Genomic DNA, 18,262 nt, shown 5'->3' on the forward strand with positions numbered 1-18,262 from the left:
CATTTAGAGAGGTTGTGTGTGAGTTGAAGATCTTTTGACAAACAGAAGCAGCTGGAAAGTTCCTGAAAACACAGGTTCGATCCTGTGACGTCACCCCTCCCGTTTAACACCGCCATCTGCTGGGATTTTGTGGAAAGGACTGGAAAGTTCTTGAAGCCTCTGGACTGTCTTCACTCAAAGAATAAAAGCCGTGACTGTCTCACCGAGGAGACACAAGCTTAGCAGCGACATAGAGGAGAACACACACACTCGGCGGCATTTCACCCTGACATTGAACACACCGTGAAGATGCTTTGCGCTCATGGATTCCAGTGTGACCCCAGTCCATCGGTGGGTCTCTACTGGCCTGCGCTCGGGCTGTGGCCGGAGGTCAGGCCTCGGCGCGGAAACCTCAGGCAGCTCTGCAGGGGTTTGGAGCTGATGGGAAAACTTCAGGAGGAGATCCGGAAGGAGACGCAGCCGCTCTGCTGCCAGCGGGAGAAAGACGGAGAGCCCTTTGGCCTGATTCTGGACACTCGAGGATTTTCTCCAGAGGAGCTGACCGTCAAGCAGGTGGGACGGAAGCTGAGGGTCAGCGGGAGGACCGAGGAGAAGCAGGAAGACGAGGGAGGCTGCTACTTTCATTCCCTGCGAGAGTTCAGACGGGAGTTTGAGCTTCCCGAAGGCGTGAAGGCCGAAGACGTCACCTGCCGCCTTTCTCCGGAGGGGAGGCTCCACATCCAGGCGGCCGCGGCTCCCAGCGTGAAGGAGGCCGAGAGAGAGCTGACCATCAGGAGGAGCCTGCCGGAGGAGGAACAGCAGAGCGTGCGTCCAAACATAGAAGACGGCGGCCCAGGGACGGACGACAGCGTCCAGGACCAACCTGCAAACATGGACTGACCTGCGCAGTGACCTCATAACCCCATCTTTTATTCATTGTTTGCGATGTCTACATGTAAAAGTTTAATAAATACATTTTTAATGGCAATAGAGCAGTGTTGTCTTCCTTGATTTGTGGGTGATCTGAAACTTGATGAAACTGTTAATGCAGCTGCTTTGACTGGTGCTTCTGTTGTGAAAAGAGGGCTGCAGATGGGCGGGTCGGACACGGTTACTTCCGGTTGACGCGATCACTGACCGGAAGCAGTGGTGCTATTAGTCGCTAGCTTGACGGCAGTTCGACCCAGACTCCGTCGCGGTGTTTTGGTCCGGCCAGCCCCGCTTGCCACGATGACAGCCAAGAAGTCTGGTTCACGACTGGAGACCGAGATCGAGCGCTGCCGTTCGGAGGCCCAGTGGGACAAGATTCCGGAGTTAGTGCGGCAACTCTCGGCTAAACTAATATCAAACGGTGAGGAGTGGGAAGCATCATCCGGTTGGCTATCCGTTTTCAAGGCCTCCCAACCGGATTGAATCCTCCGTACTTCCTGACAGAGGCGGCCGATTCCTGTAGTTTTTCCCGCGCGTTGATCTCCGGGCTCGGCGTTGATTTAATCCGAATGTTTGCTATAGTGGACGTGTTTGCTATCATTGACGTTTCAAACGCTGACACACAAAATAGAGCATGTAGGAACCGGTGCACCTCCCCGTCCCCGCAGAGACCTAGCTAACATGCTAACCGTCTATTCGGTGTCATGTTGACTTCTCGCCGAGTGTTTTTTTTTTTTTTGTACATGTTCCCGTGATTTTTCATAACAGCCCCGTAATTTCATCATATTTTTCATTGTGTTTTTATTTACATTGCGTTTTATTTCCCACCTAAGTCGAGACATCGGTTGCTAACGTACAGCGGCTCCGGGTCACGGCTAGCTTGGAGCGCATCGTGACCGCGCCGAGCTGTCAGAATGATGCGCGCTCCCGAGCGATAAACACAAACACTGATGTCACCCTAGTGACCGATGCGAAATCCCAGTGTGGATCGACGAGTTTCAAATATTTAGTTAATATAGCCCCATTATGTCATTGCAGGCTACGATTTTGCATGATGGCACTTTCCCTTGGCATCACACAGCACTGGTGTTCCACACAAACAATCACTGCTGATGCTTTTATCATGGAAACATCAAGTAACCTGGTTTCATTTGAACTTTTCATCCTCCTTTGGATAAACTGTGGACTGCAGTTCTGGAAAACACACTTAAGATCATCTTAGACACCATGTTGTCTCAGCGGTTGTTCAGGTTAAGGTCATTGGCTGATACAGTATTGTTAACTGTGACACTCCACTGATGACGGCTACCGCAGCCACAGTTTCCTGAGTTGATTAATACTGAAAGAGAGAGAAAAGACTAGAAATCAGAATCTTGTCTGTTTGTGCTATCAGTATCCTCCTGGCTCTGATATGCCGCCTTGGCAGTGCAGCCACCTAGGTCTGCATGATGGTCGTAAATGTAAATCTTCATTTTAAAGACTTCCATTGCAGTGATATGAGTTCTCCTAAAAAGTGTTTTTATTAATGCACTTTGTAACTTGCCGGGTTTCATTTGGTTTTGAGAGCCTTTGGTTGTCACTCAGGGTCCTGGCTGCGGGATTACTGGGCCCTACAAGCTTTGCAAAACATTCCCGGATTAAAACACATGTTCAGGCTGCACATGATTCCAGTTGGTATGCTAAGCACAGCATTTTTGTGTTGTCATGTTGGTTTACTTGTGTTGACGTCGCACTGCGGAGGAGGAGGACGAGGGTGAAATGGATCCTGTAGAACAATCTGTATGTGTGTGTTTTTGTGTGTACGGCTTATCATAACTCTGCACCTAGATCATGTATAGCTCTCCAGTCTCAATTATTCCTTATGTTTTTTATCATTAGCCACATCACTGTTACTGTTAATAATCACTACCTATTACTGTTATCATTATTGTTAAATCTTTACTCGTCTTATTGTATTTGTATCTTCATGTAAGGGTGTGTGGGGCTAAAGTTAGGTACCCTCTAAAAAAATCTTACAGAGTATGAAAAGTGAGATAAGTTTTGTTGTGATTTGACAGCTTATTCATAATATTTAACTTATATATGTCTGATCTCGAGCTCAGTTCTGGAACATTCTTTATATATTTCTGTATTTTGTGTTTCGTAGATGACCTCGGAGAGCTGTTGCTGGGTGAGTGCAAGCTTCAGACGTACCTGAAGGAGAACCCAATCAAACAGGGGGCCAGTCCGAGGGGCCCGCGACCTAAGCTGGTGGAGGTCAGGAAACACCTGACAGCCGCTCTGGACAGAGGAAACCTCAAGGTAGCTCCTCGTGGAGACGTATCTGGCCGAGAGACTTGGATTTGTGGAAACATTGAACCCTTTCAAATGTTTCGCCCGTCAGGCCGACTACCTCCAGGAAGCTAGCCTCCTCATGGCTAAAGTCACCTACGTGGAGGGAGAATACAGAGATGCTTTAGGTAAGCAGTGTTTTCTCACTGTCTTTTTTTTTTTTATCCATCAAAATCACTGTTTACGTTGTCCAACGGGTGTTTACTGATGATTGACAGACCACTATAGCAAGGTTAACCTGGACGATATGCAGCTGGCTGGAGCTCCCGTGTATCGGCTGTCCATGATAGCGGAAGCCTATGCCACTAAAGGTGATTATATAACCTCTCCAACATACACATGTTGAATTCAATCTGATCTACTGCTCTTTTCCCGTCATATGTGAGTGTATTGTTTTCCCCGTCACCCAAAGTGCCCTCTATCTCTCTCTCTCCTGCTCAGGACTGTGTCTAGAAAAGCTCCCGGCCGCCTCGCCGTCTCTGTCCAATAAAAACACAGGGTCCCCCTCGTCCAATCGGAGCACGACGGACCGAGAGCAGGAGATCATCACCTGCTACGAAAAGTCTGGAGACATCGGTCTGCTCTACCTGCAGGAGGCCGAGAAGGTAAATATGTGTGTTTAAGTCAATACAGTCGACAGATTTGCGCCAGAGGTACAGGATATGTTTAATGTCAGTAGAATGTCGTGTCAGTTTTGTTTATCAGGTGTTGAGTTTTTAAATTTTTTTTATTCTTCCCCTCCAGGCAATATCAGCCGGAATTCAGAACCGCAGCCCGAAGCCTGGACCAGCTTCCCAGGATCAGGAGCTTGGGTATTTCCTGGAGACGGGCCTGCAGCGAGCCCACGTCATTCACTTCAAGAACGGGTAAGAGGGTGGCAGACAGACAAATGCAAGGGTGGATAGGGGAAGGATTCATCACGTTTACAGATGAATACATGTATTTGGCTGCAGACTCTTGGTTGCAAACAGAACTTGGGTTTTGTCATGACCTGAAGTCATAGCTCTTGTGTATGATGAGGGCTGAGAATGTGTTTACTGGCTGCACCGTCCACTTGTCACCGGTGACAATTGGAAACTGTGTGGAAAAGTCATGCTTGATTTCTAAAGTAAACTATGTCAGCGACATCGCGTCGTCCTGCGACAGAGCCACAGTGACAAGGCTTGAAACTCAAGACTAGAAATCAACAATGTAAACAAACATTAGGACTTCAGAGGTCTCACTTTCATCCCAGCATTGGTGTTATTCAGAAGGTTTAAGCACCAGATTTTCAAAAGCCAACTCCTTCCAATGGGATGGATTGGCTCCTGAAGCATGCTAATACCTTGTTGTTATGTTGTTATGCTAATACCTTGTTGTTACATCTGCCCTGCGCCTTCATCCACCAAAATATGTATATATTTTTTTTGTTCCCACCATCCTGTCTTCTAACTCACAGCAATCTCACACGGGGCGTCGGGCGGTTTCGTGAAATCCTCCGAGCTATCGAGACCAGAACCACCCAGAACCTGCGCATGGTGAGCGACGGGCCCGCGCCTTTTGAACGTGTGACGTCAACACGCGCAGGTCACGAGATGTTTTTGACTTGCCTGCATTGTGTGTGTGTGTGTGTGTGTGTGTGTGTGTGTGTGTGTGTGTGTGTAGACCATAGCAAGACAGCTGGCTGAGATCTTGCTCAGAGGGATGTGTGAACAGAGCTACTGGTCTCCGGTGGAAGACCCGCCAACGGTGTCGCCGTTGGATGATCCCACGCGGCACGCACACACTCGGAGCAAGAACTACCACCTCAGCAGACGCCCACGAGTTTACTCCGGGGAGAAGTAAGGGATGATGTTTGCTTAGCAATTCCTGGATTCAAATACAGTTTTGAGATAATGAGATGCTGATAACTCACTTCTCAATCCCTCCTGACTGTGAATTTTTTCCTCTCCAAGTCTGTTTTGCCCTCAGGAGAACACAGAAGAAGCTCTGCTGCTGCTGCTCATCAGCGAGTCCATGGTAAGGCGGCGGCACAGACCGGCACGTCGCTGTTTCCACAGAACAGCCTGCATGCTCTTGTATTTTCCAGGCCAATCGGGACGCCGTCCTGAGCAGAATCCCTGAGCACAACAATGACCGAATCATCAGTTTGCAGTCCGCCTCTGTGGTCTATGACCTGTTGACCATCGCTCTGGGCAGGAGGGGGCAGTATGAGATGCTGTCAGAGGTGAGGGGAAGCACATTTAAAACAAAAACAACACAGATTGCGTTTAACACCCTTCCCTTGTGGTCAGTGTTTGGAGAGAGCCATGAAGTTTGCCTTCGAGGAGTTCCATTTGTGGTACCAGCTTGCCCTGTCTCTGATGGCTGCGGGGAAATCGGCTCGTGCAGTCAAAGTCCTAAAGGAGTGCATCCGTCTAAAGCCCGATGATCCCACCATCCCTCTGCTGGCGGTCAAACTGTGCATCGGACCCCTGCACTGGGTAGGAACGTCTCTGACGGCATCCCCTCTGCGGAGATGCCCTCGAAACTTTCCTTTTTTCGCTCTGTTTTCCCTAATTGCCGGTCTCCCCCACGCAATCCAGCTGGATGAGGGCGAGTGCTTTGCGAAAATGGTGGTCGACATGGGCGAGAAAGCAGCAGAGTTTCGGGCCAAAGGCTACCTGGCTATCGGGCTGGTTTTCAGCCTCAAAGCAACAAACGGTAGGTGTGTGTGACCAGAACAGGGGTCGGCAACCCGTAACACCCAAAGAGCCATTTGGACCCGGTTTCCTCGGAAAAGAAAACACTGGGAGCCGCAATTACTTTTTGATGTCTAAAATAAAGGTACCACTGTATATATTGCTTTTTATTACCTTTACACTTTGTATAAATAAGTGTGTAGTGTGTTGCTTCTGAAATTTACAAAGTATTACAGAGAAAATTAAATTTTATTTATGTAATGAACTCATTTTGAGCTTTGGGCTTTCAGAGAGTTTAGCGGAGCCTTGACCTGAATTTTAAAAATGAATCGGGAAAAAAATCACTGTGTCAGTAAACAATAAAACATAGATATTTGCAAAATATCTTCATAAATATTTCTTTTACCTGGTTTATGGGACTTCAGCTCCTGAACTTCTGCGTACAGCATCCGCAAATCGGGACTTGACCGGCTGGCGGGTACACCGGCTTCCGCGAGTGTGACGTTATTTTGAGCGGCGAAAAATAATAAATATGATTTTATTTAATATTTCAAGATCACAATAATCTTCCAACTTAGAACTAAAAGTTAAAAAAGGGAAACAACACAAATGAAATATACTTCAATTAAATATTTATAATTTATTTTTCCAAGCCACTCGGAGCCTCAGTGTAAAGATGCGGCTCCGGAGCCGCGGGTTGCCGACCCCTGGGCTAGAAGAATAAAATGTGTAGTGTTTATCAAGTCCTTCATGCTCTTCACACCTATCTTCCTCTCAGCATCGCTGCGCAGCACTCAGGAGGAGTACCAGAGGAAAGCGTTAGGAGCCTTCCAGAGGTCTGGACCGAGTCGGCCTGCGCCCTTTTCCTCTTTGACACCCACGTTTGGCTTTCCAAGTGTTTATCAAACTATAAACTCTTTTAGTCAACAAACAGAATTGTGTATAAAGCGTCCATTTGGTGCACCTTCTCCTGTCTCTGCCACGCTCTCTCCGTTTTACTTTTTGACTTCTCGTGCCGTCTGTCCAGAGCTCAGAGTCTGTCCCCCACCGACCATTTGGCCGCGTTCTACCTGGCGCTGCAGCTGGCCGTGTCCCGACAGGTAACGCCGCTTGTAGCATCGGACGGGTGAAGGAAGCGAAAGCTTTGCGTGAGCCCCGTGTTTGTCCGAAGGAGGCTAAGATGTTTTTCTTCATCCCAACCGTAGTGAAAACCTCTAGCCTGTGTGTGTGTGTGTGTGTGTAGATTCCTGAGGCGCTAGGCTATGTTCGACAGGCGCTGCAGCTACAAGGAGATGACGTTCACTCCCTTCACCTGCTGGCCCTGCTGCTGTCAGCGCAGAAACACTACCACGACGCCCTCAACATCATAGAAATGGCTCTGTCCGAGTACCCGGAGAACTTTAAGTAAACTTCTCAGTTCTGCTACCAAGTGCTGTTTCATAAACAGAGCATTCCCGTGTTTGGCCCGAGCTGATGGTACATCTCTGCGCCGCAGTTTGCTGTACACAAAGGTCAAGCTGGAGAGCATGTGCAGAGGACCAGAGGAGGCGCTGCTCACCTGTAAACACATGCTGCAGATATGGAAGAGCTTTTACAACCTCACCAACCCCAGGTGCATGCACACACACATACACACACACACACACACACACAGACCAGACCAGACTTATTGAATTTCCTCCTCATAATTTAAAAGTAACGTAATTTCCAGAGTATAAGCTGCTACTTTTTTCAAACACTGCGGCTTAAACATCGGTGTGGCTAATTTATGGATTTTTGGAGCCTAAAAAGCTTCACGCCACTAAAAAATTTAACCTTAACGGTGAAATCACTGTGAAATTCTAAGGCCGTTCAATTCCGACACCGAAGAAGACGACAACTTTAATTGTTTCAGTGCGCAGGAGGAACACCAATATAGCGATCAGCTGGAGGAGGACAAAGCAGCGATAGAAAATGGATGGATGGATGGACTTTTCCTTGTGTTAGTTATTTATAATACAGTAAAATTATTATTTGCTCATCAGCCGTATTACAGGGACCGTTTGGGGGGAAAAAAAAGCATTTCCAGTATGTATTTGTGGATGTTACCCATATGTATTTAATTCAAAATCAAAAAAAAAAAAATCTGTGTAAATATCTCATGTTGTAGGTGGACACCTGCGGCTTATAGATAAGTGTGGCCTATATGTGTACACATGTATTTATTTATTTTTAGCTGTTGTGGCCTAAATTCAGGCGGGCTCACTAGTCCGGAAATTATGGTATATTCATGAGTTGCTCTAAACAACAGCAGCTTAAGTATTGGCAATATTCAAGTATAGTTATTGGGAAATGATTGAATTGTTATAATATGTAAACAAAAAATAAAAATTGAGTAATTTTGTTATGTGCTGCTGTTCATTACAGGCTAATTTTGTTTTTTTTAGCGGGTCAAAGATCTCCCATATGTTCAGAGGGTGACACATTGGCACAGATGTATATGCAAGACATGGTGTTTAAAGTGTGCACGTGTGTGTGCATTTTCCTACTGCTGCAGTGATTCTGGGCGCGGCAGCAGTTTGCTGGATAGAGCCATCGCAGACAGACGACAGCTCAACGCCATGACACTGCCTGATTTCAGCGACCCCGACACCGGTAGGCACACGCCCACACAAGAAATCATCGTTTTTGGAGCCGGTTGACATTTAATGATTTGAAATGCCATCGAAGGGAAACATGTTCTCATCTCATTCGGAAATGTTGTTCCGTTTCTTTGACCTCTAAATGTGTCAGCTTTCCCTCACATCCACTTGCCTCACGTGTCACCTCCCTTTCTTCATGCGTTTATTCCTTTCTGTTTCTTTGTAAGTCTCAGGTTCCTCCTCCTCTCACTCTGGTTCTGAACCGGTGTCCCCCACCTCGCCGTCCACCATATCCACCCTCTCCACCCTCTCCTCACCTTCTTCCCCGGTTTTCATCCTCCAGCCTCCCCCTCCCCCCAAAAAGACCCCCCTGTTGCCTCCTCCTTCTCCTGCGACTGCCAAGACCAGGACTCAGTCCTTTCGCGGCCACGTCACCCTACGCCAGCTCTCCTCCAATAGTAATCCTCCACTACGTCCGCTCGGCCTGTAGCATGGCTAGCACGGCTAGCATGGTGTGCAGAGTGGCCTGAAAGAGCACATTGAGTTTTGGAGGTGTTGTTACTACACTCCTATTTTTTAACTATTAAAACACAATTATTATTTTTTTTTTTTTTCTTCTGGCAGTGGCGTGACTCAAGTGTTCCACTTCCTTCCAAAATAGTTATTTAGAGAAATTATAAACAGGATGAGATGAAGCCGACTATTTAAATAATACAGTAATGCGTCATAACACAATAATTGTGCAACATCGGTTAAAATGAACCAATTTGAAACCAGTGTTTGTAGTAGAATTAGAGTTGTAGATTAATGGTTTTATATGGTTTAAATTCAACTTGATTTTCTTTTTTTATAATCTTGTCTAAAAGTCATGTTTTGGCGAACATAAGGTGCAATAACAATGGACGCGTCTATTTTGATACATAAGGCGCACCGCGTTATAAGGTGCATGATAAAACATACGGTATATAAAGCAAAACAAAATAGTTTAGTCAGTTTATTCATCTCACTTTGTTCCCTTGGAAACTCTGTTTGGTCTTCTTCACTTGGCAGTTCATCTGCTTGCTTTCTCCACTCCCGTTCCATTGATTCATTAACGTCAAATTCTTTTGCGGCTGCTCTATTTCCATCATCTACTGCGTCACTCCGCTTCCTAAGCATGTCCCTGAGCAGTTGCCATTTTTGGGGGTCCTCATACACACAAATGATCAGTAATATTATATTGAAGCACAGTACGTACTGGTGTTACAAAAAGTGGCGAAGCTAAGCGTACTACGTACTGTTCTCTGAGGGGTTTATCATTTCCTCCGATAGTTCGTGTGAGATCGGGACAACGTTGTATTCCAGCACTACATAATTAGTAATCTATATGTCTGACGTTGCAACCCATATTCAACCAAGGACCGACTTTTACACAACATCCCCGTGTCAAGTGGGAACGGCCCGATAATCAATCAAGCATCATCGCCTATCAAAATCGCACTAAAACATTTTGACAGATGTTTTAGTGCATTGTACCACATAAAATGGTTGAATAAGCACAACAAGAATTCACGCATAGGGCACTGGATTATAAGGCGCTCGCTGATTTTTTTTTTTCAACCAAATTTAAGGATTTTAAGTGCGGCCATAAATATGGTACATATTTTATTCCATCACAGGGCCGCCCTTTAGGTCCGTGTCATTTAACAGGTAATAATTCTGAGTTAAAGAGAAGTTCCTCTCAGTGTCTCAGCGCTGGAGGACACCGTTGTTCAAACCATTTATCTCTGAAAGGGCCCCAGTTCCTCTTAGACCAGGCTGGTTGAGCAGGGAGCACCAGAGGTGACGATCAGCAGGGCGTTTTTTTTTTTTTGTTTGTTTGTTTTTTTTGTCTTAATCTGCAAGCTAAACGGCCTGAAAACTCAATGTGCTCCACTGACATAACTGACACGCCGAAACGTCAACCCACTAACTCTCCGTGAGCCTTCACCCTCGCCTCTCGCTGTCCCGTGAGCGCAGACGTCTGGACGGCAGGAGCGTAGTTTTCCCGCTACAGAGCCATTCATCTGTCATCACCCAGCACCTGAATATCTCACTTATTTGGACCTTTATCTTGAAATAACCTTATCATGGTCTTCCTACATCCATCTCTTTCCACCACATCCTGCATGCTACCATTTCCCTGAACTACCTGTGCTGGTTGTAAAGAGTTGTGTTGTTGTCGAAGTCTAAAAATGAAAAAAAAAAAAAAGTATAGTATCCACCAAAATAACTCACTTCATGATTGTAGATTATATATGATCAATAGATGGGAGATGAGTAGAATCTGAAACAGGTTCTTCTTATTGAGCTGTAAAAATGTCCTTTATCTTTTTTCTTTTCTTTTTTCTAAGTCACCATGAGATGGACCTTCAGCTCTCCTGTTCCATTCTTACATCCATTAACACTCGTCTTTGTGCTTTTTTTCCCCCGTCCCTTTGTTTTTTTTTTTCCAAGGCGGCCCTCAGGACGCTAACACTCTTGGTTTTTCCTCCATGTTTTCTGTTTGTAAGTAATCATCTAACCTTCATCTAATGTTTCTTTTTTTTTCTCCCCCCCCATCCATACTTCTGTCCTTCCTGTTATCCATCTGACGAGAGCTAGATCAGTGCACGGCGGCTGTGCACGGAGAACGTTGGGCGACACTCACCAGCGGTTTGGTTAGGTGAACCTAACTGGCGTCGGATGGGACCTCTCCAAATTTTGACTGATTCGCTAAATGTAACGCCGGAACCGTTTCAGACCTTTGCGACGTGGCGGCGATCTGTTGTTCCCCGAGCCCAGAGCTGCTGCCACGGTCAGGTGACGGTCGCCCACGGCGACGCCCCTGAATTAGGTCATCATCTTCCAACAATCTGAGATGTTATAACAAACAGACAGCGGTTTGAAGGTGATGATAGCATAGCTGGTGAGGGGCTGTTCGCTAGCATTAGCAGCTGTAAGCTAGCATTAGCAGATGCATAACTCTTGGCATGGGTCATTTGCTGATGTAAACAATGACAGACAGTGTTTGTGTGAGTTTTACAACCCTGTTAGCATTGTTTGAATGTGATGCTAAGCAGAAATTATGCATGTTTTATCGATGCCGAGCGTAGCTTAAGCTCAGAAATTCTGTTACCCCCTTAGAATTCACTTTCAAAGACGCTCCTCCACTCAATTTTTAGGCAACGTGTTTCAATCCCTGCCTTTTTAGCAGTTTCGTTCCCAGTTCTAAGCTTGTCGTCTCCTAACCTGTAAAACACCGGGCGTTACTTCCCCGTGATTGGCTGATTTCTTATTTGCCTTAATCAGCTGGCGAGAAGGTTAACCTAATAAGGCGGTTGGTGAGTGCACGGCCTCAGGGTGAATTCGGTTTCTCTTTTTTTTTTTGGCATCTCGTCGGTTGTTTTTAAAGGAATACAGTGACTGCAAGTAAAGGCCTCCTCGCTCATTGCATTGTGGCTCCATCACTGTCACCTTACGGCTCTTTTAACATGACACGATGCTATGCGACATGTTGCTTTACATAACAAATTAGCCAATAATCTGTTTACTCTGGCCTGGGGAGATGTGCAGGCCGAGTGAAGGTATATTCCAGGAGAGGAGATGGCGCTGCTCATTTTTGATTTTTAGTAACACTGACCAGTTACATATGCGGCAGACAGAGGACGCTAATGAGCCAAACTTTGCTGTCGTTTTACCTTAAGGCCAGACCTGAATCTCCATATTCCTAAAAAAAAAAGCCTGTGTGGAACCTGTAATCCAGAGAAAAAAAGGATGAAAGGGGGCGAAATCAATGACGGATTGCATTCTTCTAGCTGTAAAATCTCCGCAGGCACGCTCGCATCTCCTCTGCCGGCTTACCGACGAGCCGCGCCGTCCCCGGTCGTCAGCGTATTCCTTTAACTCAGCCGGAAGCCTCCGTGCATGTGTTGCTGTGTGAGCGTCGGCAGGCACAAGTCACAGGGTGACGGTTTGACTGCGTGGTGTGTGTGTGTGCACTGTCAGGACACCCGGCGTGAAAGCACAGTGTGACGCTTCCCCTGCTGAATATGTAGCTCAGAGGTGAAGCAGGAGAGGACGTGTCCTCAGGCGCGTGCTGTTTTTACCATCAGGCTGATGTCGAGAAGTAGAATCAGTGATATTCATTCAAATAAATATATTTTATAGTGTTTAAAGATAGCAGGCTCTGTTTGATGAATCACACGGTCTGAAAAACATGGAGTTCATCCAGATCGGGTAAATAATAATCGGCGCACAGTCCAGAGGGGCTGCAGGGAAACCGGACGACTGCTTCAGGTGCAAACCGGTATCTTCTTCCCATCTTGGGAAGTGTGCTATTGAAACGCCTGCGATCCTCAAGGCGGGATCCAGTGCACGGCTACTCCGGCGCCTCATCCGTCCGATGTAGGCGGGATGCGGAGCCGGATCGAAGACTGGATTGCAGGACTAAGGCTCGAGTCCCGCAGGTGGCATCAGAGGCCTTCTTCGCTCACCCCGCTCTGCGTTTGGCTTCTTCAGACTCACCGACGCCCGAGTTTGCACTAAACAGCTACGTGTGTCGGACGCAGCTCCGACACCACGAGTGACGCACCGCTGCTGTTTGTTTCTTTTAAGGCACTGCGGTGATTAATCTGTTGTAACCTGGTTAATCCCCCGTGTGTTGCTGTGTGTGTGTGTGTGTGCGGACCGATTAGAGGATTTAGTGCCGTGTTTCGTGGAAGCGTGCCACGCTGGGGCTCGCGGTGTGACTTTTCTCGCACCCAAACAAGGAGCGAGACCGCCGCTCTCCGGGTTTGGTTGGAGAGAGAGCCTGCGCCGCCGCCCGGCTGAGGACGCGCTAACCGCCGCTCCCTGTCCCGCCAGGTTCGGTCCACGCCACGTCCATAGCTGCCAGCCGCGTGGAGCAGGCTCTGTCCGAGGTGGCCTCCTCGCTGCAGAGCAGCGCCCCCAAGCACGGGCCGCTTCACCCCTGGATGACCCTGGCCCAGATCTGGCTGCACGCAGGTAAACACGCGCACGTCGGCGGCGGGTCACATGGGTTTGTTTGTTTGTCTGGCCGCCAAGCTGTTTCCTTGCATCACCTCTCACATTCAAAGCAGGGGTGTGTGAAGACACGGAGCGATTTCTCACCACGACACTCTCGCCAGCCGGCCTCTCCATTTTTGATTAACGTTACATGCAGGAAATCTGCGTCATCCCAAAATAGCGCAGGAAGAAAAAAAAAACGGCTGATTTTGCCATCGTAGTCAGCAGAGGAGACTGAATTTGCTGGGGAAAAAACCCCAACAAATGAGCCGAAACCATAAAAATAATCCGTGTGGCGTCACAGAATCCTGATGCGACCACAGCGCTTCCTCATAGAACTGGTTTTTACATGAGGCAGTCCAGCAAGCGGAAATAAAACCAGAACCACAGGGTTTAATTCTAGCAAATCCAGTTTTTTCACCACCAAAATTTCTTCAGAGCCCGTCTGAGGGAGGCGCCGTGACAGAAACCCTCATCCTGCACCACCTGCAAGGATTTGTGTGTGTGACCCAGCTCCTCCGCACGTCTGCCTGTTCGGTGTGCACTATGCATCATAGACAGCATTTACACACACACACACACACACACACGTGGAGGGGTGGCTTGTATGTTTATAGCTGTAGCTGCTTCCTGTCAGAGGTGGTCACTTCCAGCTTGGTAGCGCAGATAAACGTGACGGCTCACGCTCACTTCCTGTCTGCCGTTGTCTGTCGCTTCATCTTCATCACAAGACTGACTCCAAAAGATCTCGGAGCTGAAAGCAGTCGATCGCTTTAAGCCAGGGGTGGGCAATTATTTCGGCAAGCGGGTCACATTTTATATTTAACTTCTATGTCATGTAAATTGAACAATATAAAAACTGTAATTTAAATATTTACATTTTTCGGCATTTTATTTCAACTTAATCATTAATGATCATATAAATGCACCGACATTATTTTGAATGCAATCATCCGTACAAAAGGAAAAATATAGGGAGTTTCTGAATTTATCATTGATTGAAAATATTTGTTAAAAATATTCAAAGAAAATTGTTCGGCAGGCCGGATGTGGCCCGCAGGCCGTAAAGTGCCCATGTCTGCTTTAAGCGAAACAAACCCGACACTCAAAGTTTTATCCGTCTCCCGACAGCCGAGGTCTACATCGGCATGTCCAAGCCCGCCGAAGCGTTGGCGTGCACGCAGGAGGCCGCCAACCTCTTCCCCACCTCCCACAACGTGCTCTTCATGAAGGGGCAGATCGCCGAGCTCAGGGGCAACATGGATGACGCCAAGCGTTGGTACGAAGAGGCGCTGTCCATCAACCCGACGCACGTCAAGACCATGCAGAGACTGGTAACGGACCCTCGTCGCTCTTGAAAATAGCTTCCGCAATTCAAAGGCAGCGGGTTAAAGCAGCGTTCTGTTTCCCCCCCGCAGGGTCTGATCCTCCACCAGCTGCAGCGCTACAGCCTGTCGGAGAAGGTGCTGCGGGACGCCGTGCAGGTCAACAGGTAGGCCTCGTGCGCACGCCGACGGGTTCCCCTCCCGATAAAGCCCTTCTGGTGATTCTTTCTTCTCTCCTCCCTCAGTACGGCCCACGACGTGTGGAACAGCCTGGGCGAGGTGTTGCAGGCTCAGGGCAACGCCGCCGCCGCCACCGAGTGTTTCCTCACCGCATTGGAACTGGAGGCCAGCAGTCCCATTCTTCCCTTTACCATCATTCCTAGAGCACTATGAGACACACACACACACACACACCACACGGGTACAGTGGCATAAAATGATGGAACTGTAAGCTGACACACACACTGCATGCCTGCATGAGACCTGCACACTGCCTGCATTACACTGCACTGCCACACACACACTCAAAATCAGTGTACAGAGGCCCTTGTTTCACCTCTAAAAACATCCTGATTAGTGCAGGTGATGGTTCCAGCCTTTCATGGGTGTGAACACAATGTATGCTGGGAAACCGCGCGATATTTGTCCGAACAGAATGCCGGTCGATTTAGACGCAGGCACCGACATCGACGCGACAGAGAAATATTCCAAACATCCAGGACAGATGCTTTGTATTCAAAGCTCTCTGAGCAACCAGGCCGCGCCCAGGTGCCAGCTTCGGTTTGTGTGCTTCCATGTTTACTCTTCTATCGACTGCGCACACACACACACACACACGCACACACGTACGCACGACCTCTGAAGACACCTGCGGGTAAACAGGCCCAGAATGAGAGCACACACACACACAAATACACACACACAAGCTTTACCCTTCCCGTCATCTGCAGTAGCTGTGAAACCCTGACCTCTGAAGACACTGCAGTTCAATAGTTGTTGCACTCACAGCGTGCGTGTGTGTGTTCGCTGTACACTCTTTGTTTATTTCTCTTCAAAAAAAGGCGGATCAATAGTCTGAACGTGTCCCTTAAACCATCCACAACCCAGAGCGAGTGAATGAAAAAGGGTCTAGCGGAGTATCAGGTCCTGCTTTCCAGGCAGAATCAGACCAATTAAAAACAGGTTATTTTAGCTCCTCTCTCTGCGGCGAAGTTCTCTGCTGTCTCTGACTTCGACCTACTTGTTGTAACCCACGAAAGTGACTCGTGACTTTGGTCCTGCGGGCGCGGAGCGGCGGCGGCCCAGATGGAGACCATCTCATTTTGGACATTTTCCTGTTTTTTTCACAATTCAACGATGCAATGGAATTTAAAAGACATGATCGTCACTCCTTGTTGATTCCGTGCCTGTATGTGTGTGTGTGTGTGTGTGTGTGTGTGTGTGTGTGTGTGTGTCTACGTGCCAACATACTTCTCTCCTTGTCCGTGACTTGCAGTGTTGCAGAGTATTTGCTGGTTTTAAAGATATAAATACTTTCAAGTAACTGATGACATTTCCAGATTTTACATTTTGTTTACCTGTGTGTGCGTGTGTGTGTGCGTGTGTGTGTGTGTGTGTGTTCTCAACATACACACTCAAGCTTTTTAAACACCGAAAGTAAAGGCAGCAGATTTGTGAAGTTGAATTTAAACAGTTTAATTTGTTTACTGAAGAGGCCAAACAGATGTTACATTGACCAAACACACACACACACAGATGTCAACCCTACATGCCAAATTTTGGACTGTGTTTAAACATGCAGGAGATTAGACTGTTTATTTTTCTTCAAGTGTTGTAAATGCAGTTAATCTTATCGCTGGTTTACAAGCTCTTCTGTTGAACAACATTTCCTTGACCGTTGAGCTGATAAGATGCTAATTCATGTGCGTTTTTTTCATTTCTCCTCACCAGCCAGTGAAGTAGATATTCGTGCTTTCCTGCCTCCCATCTGTGGGAGTCACTGTTGCTATTGCTTGGTTTAGCTTAGCTTAGTCTATGTTATCTTAGCAAGAAAAGTACAAACAGCCAGCCCGGCTCCGTCCGAAGTCTACAGTTCTGGTCAATTTGCCATCTGTGAATGTCATTGGTGTAAAAATTTCAATTTGAACTTTATCTAATAGGAAAAAAAAACAAAACACGGTGTACCTTAAAGGTGCTAATGGGCTAAGCTAGCTGCTTCTGGCGTCTGTCCTTTTGCTTAGCTTGTCAGATGCTTGTCCCTGGCTCTGGTCATCTGCCAACGGTTTACTGATACACGAAACACCATTTTTATACCAAAACATACTCTACTTGAGAATAAATGCAGTGTCACAGTGACAAATGTAAACATTTTGATTCATCCCTTTGACGCCACTGCGGTTTGATACCGCGACGTCTCACACAAACTGCAAAAGACTGACGTGGCATTGGAGTGGACCGAATGATGAGTGTGTTTGGATGTGTGTGAACCGCGGCAGTGATGACCTGACGTCCTGTCACGGTTGTGTCGATATATAGTTTTGTTTTATTTTAAATACAGAGTACTGTTGTATATTTAATGTCCCCAAGTGTAATATTATGATTGTTCTTATTTTAGAAAGTAAATTATAAATCTATTTTCTTCTGAGTGCGTGGTGTTACTGAGCGGCTGAGAGTAGTGTGAGCAGGTTCAAGGCTAGAAGTGACATGGGTGACAATAAAGTTTAAAGAAAATAAACTCCCTCTTGTGTTTGTGATTTTGAATATTTTTTTAGTTTTCATGGAACATGCACACACACACACACACACACACACACACACTCACCCTTGCACCTACACTGTGAGTTGCACACCGAGCTGCACTCAAATGTCTTACTTCACTGCCGATACTTTGTACTTATAATGTTTACTATCATTATTTCTTAGCAATACATATCCAAATGCACTGTAGACAGCAAAGTAGGAATTTCACTGAACTGGGAAACACGTTTCTACACTACATGTGAAAATAAACGCTTTGAATCACTCTCACACGCACGCACGCACACACACAATCTGCCTGTGACCCTGGGGCCACAGGTGTGTGTTACTTTCTCAAGTGTGTGTGTGTTTATTATCTGGGTTACAGTGCTGACAGGTTTCATCAGTGTCAGGAGGCGCTTCGTACCCACACACATGGCACCTCCTCTCAGGCATCGGTTACAGTCTCTCTCAGGTCACTGGACGGTCGCCGTTGCCAGGCCTCGACTTCCTCTGGTCCTTGCAAGGACCCGTGACATTTGGTCGCGTTGTATTTTAAATGCATTCGAACACAAAAAGTGTTGGATGCATCGGAATACTTTGTGTATTTCCATAGAAAAATTACAAAAACACCAGGGGTTTTTCTTACCTCTCT

At 47.0% G+C, this 18,262-nt stretch overlaps 2 protein-coding genes across 7 annotated transcripts; both read left to right on the forward strand.

Moving 5' to 3' along the window:
• The first annotated feature begins 195 nt into the window (after positions 1-195).
• LOC147231615 (heat shock protein 30-like) lies at positions 196-967 on the forward strand. Its single transcript, XM_086150520.1, has one exon. The coding sequence runs from the start codon at positions 289-291 to the stop codon at positions 877-879; it is 591 nt and encodes a 196-aa protein (XP_086006646.1). The 5' UTR covers positions 196-288; the 3' UTR covers positions 880-967.
• A 179-nt stretch (positions 968-1,146) lies between these two features.
• Positions 1,147-17,605, forward strand: ttc7b (tetratricopeptide repeat domain 7B). Of its 6 annotated transcripts, XM_086150516.1 has the most exons (23): positions 1,147-1,330; positions 3,056-3,210; positions 3,293-3,368; positions 3,459-3,551; positions 3,682-3,845; positions 3,985-4,106; positions 4,679-4,757; positions 4,885-5,060; positions 5,175-5,238; positions 5,309-5,446; positions 5,514-5,702; positions 5,805-5,922; positions 6,679-6,736; positions 6,928-7,000; positions 7,144-7,304; positions 7,396-7,512; positions 8,437-8,534; positions 8,749-8,979; positions 10,997-11,047; positions 13,385-13,525; positions 14,678-14,880; positions 14,965-15,038; positions 15,117-16,419. In XM_086150516.1, the coding sequence occupies exons 1-23, from the start codon at positions 1,210-1,212 to the stop codon at positions 15,262-15,264; spliced, it is 2,850 nt and encodes a 949-aa protein (XP_086006642.1). In that variant the 5' UTR covers positions 1,147-1,209; the 3' UTR covers positions 15,265-16,419. The 6 variants fall into 6 exon arrangements, with proteins under 6 accessions (XP_086006642.1, XP_086006637.1, XP_086006638.1 ...); XM_086150511.1 differs by lacking the exon at positions 10,997-11,047 and having other exon boundaries at positions 15,117-17,605; XM_086150512.1 differs by lacking the exon at positions 10,997-11,047 and having other exon boundaries at positions 8,755-8,979; positions 15,117-17,605.
• Positions 17,606-18,262: the final 657 nt, after the last annotated feature.

Source organism: Fistularia commersonii, chromosome 8 (assembly GCF_037954325.1).
Source record: "Fistularia commersonii isolate RoL2024-O1a breed Wild chromosome 8, RoL_Fcom_v1.0, whole genome shotgun sequence".
NCBI lineage: Eukaryota > Metazoa > Chordata > Actinopteri > Syngnathiformes > Fistulariidae > Fistularia > Fistularia commersonii.

Excerpts from the sequence above, each read along its gene's own strand:
- LOC147231615 (XM_086150520.1), top strand. The coding sequence starts at position 289 with ATGCTTTGCGCTCATGGATTCCAGTGTGACCCCAGTCCATCGGTGGGT.
- ttc7b (XM_086150516.1), top strand. The coding sequence starts at position 1,210 with ATGACAGCCAAGAAGTCTGGTTCACGACTGGAGACCGAGATCGAGCGC. Across the intron at positions 4,758-4,884 it reads CCACCCAGAACCTGCGCATG|ACCATAGCAAGACAGCTGGC; the intron begins GTGAGCGACGGG and ends GTGTGTGTGTAG. Across the intron at positions 8,535-8,748 it reads TTTCAGCGACCCCGACACCG|TCTCAGGTTCCTCCTCCTCT; the intron begins GTAGGCACACGC and ends TTTCTTTGTAAG.